The 14086-nt window shown below is 38.6% G+C and overlaps 1 protein-coding gene across 5 annotated transcripts in view; it reads right to left on the bottom strand.

Moving 5' to 3' along the window:
- The window catches only part of UEVLD (UEV and lactate/malate dehyrogenase domains), a 55130-nt gene that overhangs the window by 15309 nt on the left and 25735 nt on the right, over nt 1–14086 (bottom strand). For all 5 annotated transcript variants that reach the window (XR_006602270.1, XM_004752102.3, XM_045066143.1 and 2 more), the window contains one exon: nt 10637–10739. Coding sequence is in view for 4 of the 5 variants with exons in the window: in XM_004752102.3 (XP_004752159.1) it covers nt 10637–10739 (103 nt within the window). In the remaining variant the exon portion in view is untranslated. The remainder of the gene's footprint in view (nt 1–10636; nt 10740–14086) is intronic.

The following is a 14086-nucleotide window of genomic DNA, read 5'->3' as shown; positions in this document are numbered from 1 at the left end:
AAGTGTCTAAGGCCATCTATCTAAACAAGTTTCAGAAGGAAACACCTGTGCAATGTGTCCTCTGGGAAATACACTTTCTAAATTTAGCTCGTATTTTAACACAGTTGTGGGGCTCATAGGTCCTGGATTTTAATTATGGTTTTTCATGAGTTTTCTTAAATAATTCCTGTGTTCTACTGTTCAGACTGGATACTTGGTAAAGAGTCAAGACCTCAAGACCTGGAAGGTATACAGTTAACACTTCTATATGCCAAGTACTATTCTAAGAGCTTTCTGTACAGTTGCTCATTTAATCTAATCTACAGCACACTATGGGGTCACGTCATCCCTCACTTTACAGATGAGGAATCTGAGGCACGGATAAGTTAAGTAACTTGCTCAGTCACAGAGCTTGTAAGTGGTGGAGCCAGAATTCAAGCCTGGCTGCAGAATACTGTTAAGCACTGTGCTATATTAGAAACAGAGTCCAAAACCTTCATAGAGATGAGGAAAATGTTATTTAGATAGATTAGGTGACTTGTCCATATTACCAGACATCAGTGAACAATTCATGACCTTACAATTTGGTCCCAACCTATCTTGCCAGAATCATTTCATTTTTTTCCCCCTTTTTAATTTTCTTTACTATGAATGTTGCAAGTGCCCTTGCCCTCAAGGTTGCCCCATGAATAGGGTAGCAGCTGTCAGATATGATTTCAAAAGTGCAAGAAAGGCTTCCTACTCCGTAAGATTTCCCAAGCTCCCAAACCTTTTCACTCTCTTCCTTTGAGCCTAGAAGCTAGTATTTCTTATACTCCCCTGTATAAACCTTTGGCTCAAGTTGAATTGGTCCCTGTTCTAACCCAGTATATTTCTCTCACTTTCCTGATATGGGCTTTACTTGAATTCTTTCTATCTAGAATGTTTCTCACTGTGCTCACCACATTAGATAGGTATCTGTTTAACTGTCTACCACATTCAGCATGTTATGAGCTCCGCGACAGCAGGGATTGTTTGTGTCTTACTCATCTGTCCATTTCCAGTCTTACTCATCTGTCCATAGTCACTTAGCAGTAGCTCCATTCCCCCACCCCACCCCATGGCAATTCAAATCTCTCTTATTCTGGTAGATCTGGGACACATCTCCCTCCACTCAGCTCTAACAAGAATGCTCACTGTCTATACCATTCTCTTGGCAATTAATCATATATTGCCTCTTTAATCTCTTGTCATGAATTACAGTCATTACAGTCAGAAGCAGCTTGAAGTTAGATGGAAAGATACACATATTACTGTTTAAATCTTGCATGTGTATCTTTCCATCTAACTTCAAGCTGCCTCTGACTAAGCAGAGAGTCTTCCATTCCTATCAATCCCCTGCAACAATTCCTAAAAGCTAGGCTAGGTACTCAGGAATAACTTGAGTTATTCCAGGTACTCAGGAATAACTTGGGAAGTGCAATAAAATGACAGATGATCCCATGTTCTTAAGATTTAGTTACATACATAAAGGGAAATACTGCTTAGGAATGCCATTCCCCATGTGATTCTCATGCACAACTAGGTTTGGTAAATACTGTCTCCAGGCAACTGGATTCTTTGCACCTCGTAGGCACTCAGAATATTTTTCTTGGACTCTTCCTTCTCAGGTCTTCCCTTAGAAGTTGATGATTTTACAAAAGATCCCAAATAGCCAAAGCAATCTTGAAAAAGAAGAACAAAGCTTGGAGGTATCGCAATCCCAGATTTCAAGATGTACTACAAAGCTGTGGTAATAAAAACAGTATAGCACTGACACAAAAGTAGACACACAGATCAAGGATAGAAAACAGTCTAGAAATAAACCCATGCTTTTATGGTCAATTAATCTATGAAAAGGGGCAAGTATATATGATGGGGAAAAGACAGTCTCTTCAACAAATGGTGTTAGGAAAACTGGACAGCTATAGGTAAGAGAATGAAACTGGACCTTTTTCTTATATCATACACAAAAATAAACTTGAAATGGATTAAAGACCTAAATGCAAAGATATTAAGCCATAACATTCATAGAAGATAAATAAACAGTAATTTCTTTGACATTAGCCATGGAAACATTTTTCTAGATAGGGTATCTCTGGCAAGGGAAACAAAAGGAAAATTAAGCTATTGAGACTACACCAAAATAAAAAGGTTTTGCACAGCAAAGAAAACCATCAACAGAGCAAAAAGGCAAGCTACCAAATGGGAGAAGATATGTGTAAGTGATATATTTGATAAAGCATTATTTTCCAAAATGTATAAGGAACTTATGCAACTTAACACCAAAAAAAAACCAAACAATCCAATTAAAAATGGGCAGAGGATGTGAACAGACATTCTTCCAAAGAAGACATACAGATGGCCAACAGACACATGAAAAGATACTCAACATCATTAATCATCAAGGGAAATGCAGATTAAAATGACAATGAGATACTACTTTACACCTGTCAGAATGGTTAAAATAAAAAAGACAAGAAATAACAAGTGCTGGCTGGGTGCCTGGGTGGCTCAGTGGGTTAAGCCGCTGCCTTCAGCTCAGGTCATGATCTCAGGGTCCTGGGATCGAGTCCCGCATCGGGCTCTCTGCTCAGCAGGGAGCCTGCTTCCTCCCCTCTCTCTCTCTGCTTGCCTCTTTGCCTACTTGTGATCGCTCTCTGTAAAATAAATAAATAAAAATCTTAAAAAAAAAAAAAAAAAAAAAAAAAAAAAAAAAAAAAAAAAAAAAGAAATAACAAGTGCTGGCAAGAATGTGGAGAAAAAGGAATCCTTGTTCCAAACCTGTTGCTGGGAATGTGAACTGGTGCAGCCACTGTGGAAAACAGTATGGAGGCTGCTCAAAAAAAATTAACAATAAACTTACCATGTGATCTAGCACTTCCACTACTAGATATTTACCCCAAGAAAAAGAAAACACTAATTAAAAAAGATCTATTCACCGCATATTTATTGTAGCATTTCTTAGAAAAGTCAAGATATGGAAGCAACTCAAGTGTCCATCAATAAATATATGGATAAGGAACATGTGGTATCTATCTATCTATATCTACCTACCTACCTACCTACCTGCTACAGTGGAATATGACTCAGCCATAAAAAGAATGAAATCTTGCCATTTGCAACAACATGGATGGACCTAGAGGTTACAATGCAAGGTGAAGTAAGTCAGAGAAAGACACATACCATACAATTTCACTCATATGTGGAATTTAAGAAACAAAGCAAATGAACAACAAAAAAAGGGAAGATAGACAAACGAGAAACCAGACTCTTAAATATGGAGAACAGAGGGCTGTCAGAGGAGAGATGAGGAGGGGCATGGGTAAAACAGGTGAAGAGGGCTAAGAGTAAGCTTATGTTGATGAGCACTGAGAAATGAACAGAATTGTTGAACCACTCTATTGTACACTTGAAATTAATAAGACACCATTAATTATACTGGAATAAAAAAATCAAGTTAAAAAAAGAAGTTGGTGATTTAATATGGTGGAAGAGATTTTATAGTTATAGAGAGAATTAGGAAGGGCTTTAAGCATGATTATGTAAAGATATGATCCTAATAAAAGTTCAATTCAATAATAATTAATTCAATAAACCTCTACTATGTTTCCTGTTATATTACAGGTTAATTATATGAGGCCCTAAGAACCCAAAGTGAATGACATATTGTCTTTGCCCTAGATTGCCTGATCCAAATTCTCACGTTACCACTTACTTATTAGCAGAGTGATAAGGTTCCTCCTAGGTCAGAGATGTCAATCACCATCCGGACTCCCAGGATACAAACCTCATATCTCTATCCTAGCTATACAGGTAGCCCAGAAAAACAACATTCTTCCTGCCAAGCCACTGGTTCCCAAACACCATAGGCCCTAAACCGGTGGCTGCTTATAGTCAGACTAAGGGATATCAATCCAATATCCAGTATGTCAAAAGACCCAGAAAATAATAATTCATGCTCTGATATACTACTGTTCTCAGATTATGAGGATGATGTTGTGATAAAGGAAACACACATTCATTTTAAATCATCGAATTTTTACTCAAAACGACTGGAAAATTAGGCAATCAAATTATAATGTCCAAATGCTATGGAGACCGCACTGAAGTATTCTAGCTAGTGTATCAGTCTGAATATACTGGAGACAATTCAAGTTTTTCATTTCTCTGGTATAGTGCTAAACTGTTCTAACTATAACAAAAAAAATCACATAAAAATATGTTCTTTTCAAATTATTCTTCACTGTGGTGCAAAATTCTAGAAATGATGATGACCCTTAATTTAGAAATTGTGTTAAGATTATAGCTATTAAAAATCTTCCTATGTTGGTTGGGGGAGAACAGCACCAAAGAATGATGTCCCAGTAGCTTTAGGCATTATTTCAGTCAATGACTAGAAGGGGTATTTTTGTCTGACAAATAGAGGTAGACTTTTTTTTAATGTTAAACAAAAACACCCGTATTAAAAGATAAGGTAGGGAATCTGCTCAGTTCAAATGAGTGCCTTTAATGGTTACTGCCACCGTGATCTGGGTTTTGGAACTGTATAAACAACACTGAGACTTTCTAAGATTCACCATTTGTGGCAAACTAAGGCCATGACCTGAGTACATTATGCTGTATCTCTATCTTTAGAGAAGATCATCTTTTTTTTTTTTTTTAAGATTTTGTTTTTATTTATTTGAGAGAGAGAAAGAGAGAGAGAGATCACAAGTAGGCAGAGAGTCAGGCAGGGGGGAAGCAGGCTCCCCACCGAGCAGAGAGCCTGATGCGGGGCTCGATACCAGGACCCTGAGATCATGACCTGAGCCAAAGGCAGAGACTTAAGCCACTGAGCCACCCAGGCACCCTTAGAGAGGATCATCTTAAGAATAAAAGGTTTATCTATTGATAAAATGTCCCAGAATAGAAAAAAATGATCCAACATAAATTTCACATACCAATGTGAATCATGAAGAGTAATGAGTGATTTGGCAAAAGGGTTACTCTGGAAGATTTCCTAGAGAGAAGGTGACTCGAGTTTCAAGTATGAAGGGCATGTTGAGGCTAATGAAGGAGTATTTACCTGGGGTAAGTGTAGAGTGGGAAAGGAGGTTTAAAAAAGGAGGGGGGGCTTAAATCAATGATTTTCAGCTTCAATACCGTCAATTTCAAAATTTTTATCACAACCCATGCCATGAGATGGGCATACCATGAAATACATTTTCTACTGCAACCCAAGATACAAAATATATGTATGTGTATATAAACAAAACCAAAAACATTACAGAAAATACCCTTAATGCTGTCCCGATATACACTATTGTTCTAGTTCATTTTTATAAAATGCTGGTCATACTCCCCTATGCTGATTCCACAATCTGCAATTATGTCACTATTTACAATTTTTAGAATACTGCCTTTAATGGGTATAAGAATCACCTGAGCTACTTATCTAAAATGTAGATTCCCAGGCTCCACCCCTAGAAATTCAGGATCCATAGGTCTAGGATGAACCCCAGGCATCTGCAATTATAAGGTGATTCTGATATAAGCCATTAATCCACAACTCATGTTTTAAGAACCACTGTCTATTGAGCATATTTTGCTCTGCTCCATAGGTCAACAATATGCTATTTTCAAATTCAAAACTATTGAAAACTTTTTTCTCCATGCACACATATGCGAAGACCTCCCCTACCACACACAAACATTTATGCCTGCATATGCAAAGACTATTTCTAGAGTGCATCATGTAAAATTGGTAACGAACTTATGTTTGAAATCCTAGTTTAGCCTCTAACTAACTGCATGTCCTAAACCACAACCTCTCTGAGCCACCTATAAAAGAAAAGGAACAGTGAGTGAATATATGTGAAGTGCCTAGCATATATTACTGATTCCTTAGAAAAATGTCAAGTGCTATTGTTGTTATTTAGGGACAAAAGATAAACATAATAGTAAACATGATAACATAATAAACATAATAACCATGATCAAAATGTCATAGGACAATGATCCCATTAGCTAAGCTTAATACAGAATATAAGTAATTAAAAAAAAGAATGAAAGTAACCAAGAGAGAGCAAACAGGAACACTTATGTACTATTAGAGAGTACAAATTGGTTCAACTTTTTTGGGAACAATTTACCAATATAAATTTTGAAAACACCTATTTTTGACCCAGTAATTCTACCTTATCTTGCCAATTAGAGAAGTACATGAAAATTTTTGTATAACAGCGTTCTCTCCACTATTATTTGTAAACAAAAAAAAAAAACCCCAAAACAACCTAAATATCTTCCAACAGGAGACAGACATCCATATGACAAAATATTATGAAGCTGTTCAAAGAAGTAGAGCTATTTAGATCTATCTATGCTGTTAAAAAAGATATTCAAAAGCACTATTAATTCACCAACAATTTCAACACAGAATTCCCATATAAGCCAGAAGTTCTACTTCTGAGTATATACCTAAAAGAAGTAAAAACAGTTTTTCAAACAAAAACTTGTACATGACTGTTCATAGTAGCACTATTCACAATAGCAAAAAGATACACCCCAAAGGTCTATCGACTGATGGATGAATAAAATGTGGAATATGGAATATTACTCAGCCATAAAAAGAATGATGTACTGATACATGCTATAATATGGATAAATGTTGAAAACATGATGCTAAGTGAAAGAAGCCAGACATGAAAGGACACATATTCTATGATTCCATTTATACAACATTTCTAGAATAGGCAAGTCCACAGGGCAGATTAGTGGTTGCCAGGACATGGGGAGAGGGGAAATGGGGAGTGATTACTTATTGTGTATATGGTTTCCTTTTGGGGGGACAAAATATTCTAGAACTAGGTAGTGGTGATGGCTGCAGAACACTGTGAATGCCCTAAATGTCACTATTGTTTTACATTATATGTGGTTTTTTTTTTTTTCCATTAGCAAAAATCTGTTTTTATCCTCTACAGGGAACATTCTTTCCCCTTCTTATTCTCCTCTGACAGTTCTCTAGTCCATTCTGTTTCTTCTTTTTTTTTTTTTTAATTTTTATTTCTATTCAGCGTTAACAGTATTCATTGGTTTTGCACCACAGCCAGTGCTCCATGCAATACGTGCCCTCTCCAATACCCACCACCTGGTTCCCCCAACCTCCCACCCCCCTGCCCCTTCAAAACCCTGAGATTGTTTTTCAGAGTCCATAGTCTCTCATGGTTCACCTCCCCTTCCAATTTCCCCCAACTCCCTTCTCCTCTCTAACTTCCCTTGTCCTCCATGCTATTTGTTATGCTCCACAAATAAGTGAAACCATATGATAATTGACTCTCTCTGCTTGACTTAATTCACTCAGCATAATCTCCTCCAGTCCCATCCATGTATTTTTTTATTTCATTTTATTTTATTTATTTTTGGTTAAAGGTTTTATTTATTTATTCATTTGACAGGGAGAGAGAGAGAGAGAAAGAGAGGGCACAAGCAGCATGACCCTGGGATCATGATCTGAGCCGAAGGCAGATACTTAACTGACTGAGCCACCCAAGTGCACAAAATAAATGTATTTTAGCACAAAATAAAAATAAAGGAATAAAAATATTAACTTCAAAAAACAAGTGTAAAACCAGTTTCTCCAGTCTGACTCCTGAAGCAACTACCTTTTTTTTTTAAAGATTTTATTTATTTTTTTGACAGAGAGAGAAAGAGAGCACAAACGGGGGGAATGGCAGGCAGAGGGAGAGGGAGAAGTAGGCTCCACACTGAGCCAGAGCCTGATCCCAGGATCCTGGGATCATGACCTGAGCTGAAGGCAGATGCTTAACCGACTGAGCCACCCAGGTGCCCCTTAAGCAACTATTCTTAATTATTCCTTTGTATTTCTCCAAGATTTAGTCTATACTTAGACAAGCATAACTGTGGGCATATGTGTATATTTGCGTGTTCACCTGTATATATGGATAACCTTCCCCAAAATGTTTTTGTTTTTAAGATTTTATTTATTTTTGAAAGAGAGGAGGAACACAAGCAGGGAGGAGAGGCAGAGAGAGAAGCAGACTCCCTGCTGAGCAGGGAGCCAATGTGGAGCTCCATCCCAGGACCCTGGGAGCATGACCTGAGCCAAAGGCAGAGGCTTAACTGAGCCACCCAGGCATCTCCCAACCGCCCCCCCCCCAAATGTTTCAATAACTATTTTGAAAAAGTCCAAGTGGAGCCAAAGCATAATTCTAGGATGGTTAGTCGCAGTCATCAATGCCTGTCATGATGGAGCATTACTCAAATTTCTGAAACCACTGATTCTAATTTCCCAAAATTACTAATGCACTTCTCCGTATTATGGAATATACTTATGAGATACTTGTTAACATTACATTAAAATTGTTCATGTAGTAGTAATTAAACTCTGTGTTAGCAGGAACATAATAACCAAATTAACAAGTGGGACATGAAAGTTGCCCCAAGACTGTGTGGACTCACTCAACATTCCCTACGCGGTGGCAAGCACCACACACTATACGTCTACTCCAAGGGTTCTATTCTTTCAATTATATGAAACAATAGTTATTGATGGTTAATGAGTTACACAGGCAGAAATTTCTTCAGATCCTAAAAGGCCTCACAGTCTCTAGGGTCCATATACTAAAGTCTCCTAAAGTGATTTGTTAGAGTTAAAAGGTCCCTTAAGAATTTCAGTACTTGGAAATGATAGGCACAAGAGAATATCCAGCTCTCTAAAGGATCCTCTGTATGAGGCCTACAAAAGGATCATTAAAGCAAATACTGTATTCTTTCCAGACACCAAAATGAACTTGTTGTATCCTACAGGGATCCAGAGGCTTACTTTAACTATTATACCTAATTTTTACAACCTGCAGGTATAACCAATTTTTCTCACCCACTGTTGTTCTTAGTACATTTAGGTTTGTGTCACCATTTTAATTTTTCGGGGAAAATATGGTCGAGGAGTACAGGGGACCTAAGTAAGGAAAGCCAAACAACTATAACATATTACAACCTGACTTCAGCTATAACCTGGTCTTCCAATTTTTTTGATCATGCATCTCTAGTAATAAAATATTTTCAAGCCCACATCCCCAAATATGATATCAACTTATATTTATGTCCATGCTAATACATTATGTACATTATAAAAATATATGGACATTTTAAAATTAAAAAGATGAGATAAGGGCGCCTGGGTGGCTCAGTGGGTTAAAGCCTCTGCCTTCAGCTCAGGTCATGATCCCAGGGTCCTGGGATCGAGCCCCACATCAGGCTCTCTGCTCTGCAGGGAGCCTGCTTCCTCCCCTCTCTCTCTGCCTACTTGTGATCTCTCTCTGTCAAATAAATAAATAAAATCTTAAAAAAAAAAGATGAGATAAAAAACTACTTTCCCAACATTAAAAATTTTATTTATTAATGATAAGAAATCCTTTTGTTCTTATTAAAACTTACCTTAACAATAAACTTCTAGTGAAAGAGATAGGCATTTTTTTGGTAAAAATTCTTAACACTCTGCCATATACCAAGAGGTAGGTATTATTCCCACTTTATTATGATAAAACTAAATTTTGAGAGTTTTTTTAAAGATTTTATTTATTTGTCAGAGAGAGAACACAAGCAGGGGGAGCAGCAGGAAGAACAGGCAGAGGGAGAAGCAGGCCTCCCGCTGAGCAAGGAGCCAGATGCAGGACTCAATCCCATGGGATCATGACCATGAGCTGAAGGCAACTGCTTAACCGACTGAGCCACCCAGGCAACCCTAAACTTTGAGAGGTTATATAACCTGACAAGTGGCGGAGCTATAACGTGGCAGAGCTGGGATGCAACCCCCTATCTAACTCTAAAACCAGTGCTCTTAACCAATATATTATGGGAATGAAAGCAATCAAAGAAAACAAATTTATATTCAGTATAAGTCAAAGACAGACTAAATCCTTCTGATCAATCAGCTCATCTGACTCTTGTTAATGTAATCAATTATAATCTCTGTATCACCTTGGGTTAAGTCACTTAATTTATTTTAACTTAATTTCCCAATATGTAAAATGAGGAACTTGGACTAGGTGATCTTTAATGTGCTTTCTAACATTAAAATTCCATGACTCAAGGAAGAGCACAGAGGATTTTTGGAGTAATGAAAGACACTATAATGGTAAATACATGTCATTACAGATTTGTCCACACCCACAGGGTGTACAACACCAAGAGTAAACCGTAATGTAAAGTATGGATTTTGGATAACAGTGATGTGTTATAACGGTGCCACTCTGGTGGGGAATGTTGGCAATGGGGGAGACTGTCCACGTGCAATGATAAGGGATATATATGGGAAATCTGCCCAACGTTGCTGTGAACTTAAGATTATTTATTTATTTATTTGACAGAGAGAGATCACAAGTAGGCAGAGAGGCAGGCAGAGAGAGAGAGGAGGAAGCAGGCTCCCTGCTGAGCAGAGAGCCCGATGCGGGACTCGATCCCAGGACCCTGAGATCATGACCTGAGCCGAAGGCAGTGGCTTAACCCACTGAGCCACCCAGGAGCCCCGTTGCTGTGAACTTAAAACTGTTCTAAAAGAAAAGTGCATTAAAAAAAATTCTAGGACTCAAATACAAGAACAAATGAGGCAAACATCTTTTAAGCAGAATAACCAGACCTTTGCTGATCTCCACATTAGGCAGGCTAAAGATGTCAAGGTCCATCACCCCTCCTTTTGTCTCTTCTGAGAGGTCCAAGAGGACCAGTCTGTCTGCAATGCCCTGTATAGTACAAGAAGAAGAAGAACATACAGCATTATGCAAACACAGCCAGTTCTCGGTTTAAATTTATTCAGAAGTGAAGCTAAAGGAAAATGCACAGGACTTATGGAGGAAAAGTAACACAACAGCAATAAAAGGACATGCAAGCAAGAAACTACCATGAATTTGAGCAATGTGATCCTTTACACTTGACTGAAAATTGGGACCTAGCAGGACTTAACTCAGAAGCCGCAGACTGCAGATTTCCTTTGATGGGACAATGAGTAATAAGGATGAGTTGGTGGACTCAATACACTTGCTGTTGTTCTTGAGCTTATGTTTTCAATTTAATGTCATAATTTCATTATATGAATGTTATATATGTCATTCTGTATATATGTCATAATGTCATTCTGAAAGTACTTAAGAGTAATTTTTGCTCTGTTTTAGTGTCTCATTGTCAATACCAATGCCAAGTTTCTTTTAAAAAAAGGATTATGGGGCACCTGGGTGGCGTCTGCCTTCGGCCCAGGTCATGATCCCAGGGTCCTGGGAGAGAGCCTGCTTCTCCCTCCTCCTCTGTTCCTGTGCCTCCCCCTGTTTATGCACTTTCTCTCTCTCGCTCCTGTTCTCTCTTGCTACTGCTCTCTCTCTCGCTCATGCTCTCTCTCTAAATAGATCCTTAAAAAAAAAATAAAATAAGGATAGTAGCCACAAATCTAAAATAAAATGCTATTATCATGGAGAACCCTCCTCAGAGATCTCATGGAAAACACTCCGCATACCTGTAGATGGCTCCAAGTGCCCCGGTAGGCTAACAGTAAATAACGGCACAGAAACTCCTCCGAGTCAAATTACCTTTGTGGAAGGTCTTTTTCTAAAGTGCTAAGCAGTGTAAGGATCTTTCCTATATTAGAGTGCAGAGGCAAGAGTACCCAGAGGTCTACCAGACCATCAGGTAGAAAGTACAAAAGAAAACAACCCAGCTACACTATTTATTAGCTCTGTGATGCTCGGCAAGTTACTGAACTTGGCCTTACTTCATGGGGTTATGAGGATTAATATGTGACCCAGAGCTGGCAATTTTACCTATTAATTTTATTACTGTCAACTATGCTCCAAAGAAAAATGCAAAGAAAATGATGAGTTACCATTTTTATTTATGAGACACACACAGATCCAAAAGTTAAACAGCAGTAGTGTGGGAAAATGGGTATCCTTACACACTGTGGGTATGACAATAAACTGGTACAATTGATATGGGGGATAATTTCACAAGTTCTATCAAAATTTCAAAGCACAGTAATTCCTTTAATCCACTTATCTCACTTATAGAAATTATCTACAAGTTTATTAGTAAATGTGTAGCGTGATGCATATAAAGAAATTCAAAAGACTAGAAATGTCTGTCTGTAAGGACAACAGCAATAATGTGGAAGTATAACATAACGGTTTAGAGCAGAACCTCCCAAGGTTTAAGTGATCACCACTTAATAGATCAGGACAACACATGGAACACCAGGGATTGTGTTAAAATGCAGGTTTGCTTCCATAGGTCTGGGGTAGGGCCTTAGATAACACAATTCTAATAAGATCTCAGATATTGCTTGTGCTTCCGGTCTAAAAGCCACACACTGATCAGTAAAGATCTAGAATATAGGCTCTGTAAACAGGCTGCCTCACTTCAAATCCTTCCTCCATTTATTAACTGTGACTTTAGGCGAGTTGCATAACCTCCCTCTGCCTTGATTTCTTCATTTGTAAAATGCCAGTAATGACAGTACCTAACATACAGCGTTAGGTAAAGTTTAGTAAAAATTAGTAAGTGTTTCACTGAGTGCCTAGCACCTAGTAAGCATTCAGCAAAGGTTAGTTCCTACTGCTACCTGCACCACTACTATGGACACCATTATGACTACTACTGTATCATAATACTTGATAGGTTGTATCTTGCATCAAAATATCAATGTTCACAAGACACATGGAAAAATTTCCATTTAGAATGTTTACAGACAAAAGAATACTGATAGTGAGACTCTTCCAACAGTTAAAGAAACATGACTTTAAGGGGCCTTCTGGTACTTAACCAAAACCCAACAAAATTGATAAAACTCAGTACTGTTAGGGATGTAAAAAATCAGACTGATGATCATACTATTATTAGCAGCATGGATTAGTTCTGATTTCCTGAAGCACTATCTAGAAATATGTAATAAGTACTATAAAGGCCATTCATGCCCTCTGATTGACCAGTGCTGTTTTTTAGTGTATGTGTGTGTGTGTGTGTGTTTTAAGGTTTTATTTATTTATTTGGCAGAGAGAGACACAGTGAGAGAGGAAACACAAGAAAGGGAATGGGAGAGGGAGAAGCAGACTTTCTGCTGAGCAAGGAGCCAGATGTGGGGCTTGATCCCCATGACCTGAGCTGAAGGCAGATGCTTAACAACTGAGCCACCCAGGTGCCCTGTTTTGTTTTTAAAGATTTTCTTTATTGGGGCACCTGGATGGCCCAGTGGTTTAAGACTCTGCCTTTGGCTCAGGTCATGGTCTCAGGGTCCTGGGATCAAGCCCCACATCCGGCTGTCTGCTCAGCGGGGAGCCTGCTTCCCCCTTTCTCTCTGCCTGCCTCTCTGCCTACTCGTGATCTCTCTCTTGCTCGCTCTCTGTCAAATAAATAAATAAATAAAACCATTTTTTAAAAAAGATTTTATTTATTTATTTGACAGAGATTGCAAGTAGACAGAGAGGCAGGCAGAGAGAGGGGAAGGGAAGCAGGCTCCCCGCTAAGCAGAGAGCCTGATGCGGGGCTCGATCCCAGGACCATGGGATCATGACCCGAGCCAAAGTCAGAGGCTTTAACCCACGGAGCCACATAGGCGCCCCAATAAATAAAATATTAAAAAAAATAAGATTTTCTTTATTTATTAGAGAAAGAGAGAGCACAAGCAGAGGGAGTGGCAGGTAGAGGGAGAAACAGGCTCTACCTAGAGCAGGAAGCCTGATATGGGGCTCTATCCCAGGACCCTGAGATTATGACCTGAGCCAAAGGCAGATGTTCAACTGACGGAGCCACCCAGGCATCCCCAAACACACTAGTACCGTTTTTGAGATTATGTACAACTAAAAGAAAATTCAGAGGAGAAAATAAGCAACTTTTAAAGCAATGTTTATGGAAGCATTCTGTTTAGTAACAAAGGAACTGAAAACAGTTCAAACTCCAATTAAGTGGAACTAATATATTTACATGGAGAGGGGAGGAAAGGAAACAAAGTCAAAAGTTAGCGTATGTTGGGGTGCCTGGGTGGCTCAGTCGGTTAAACCTCTGCTTTAGGATCAGGTCATGATCCCCAGGTTCTGGGATCGAGCCC

This window comes from Mustela putorius, unplaced genomic scaffold, assembly GCF_011764305.1.
Source record: "Mustela putorius furo isolate JIRA1106 unplaced genomic scaffold, ASM1176430v1.1 tig00003859_pilon_pilon_pilon, whole genome shotgun sequence".
NCBI lineage: Eukaryota > Metazoa > Chordata > Mammalia > Carnivora > Mustelidae > Mustela > Mustela putorius.
This window is presented reverse-complemented; position numbering and strand designations above follow the sequence as displayed.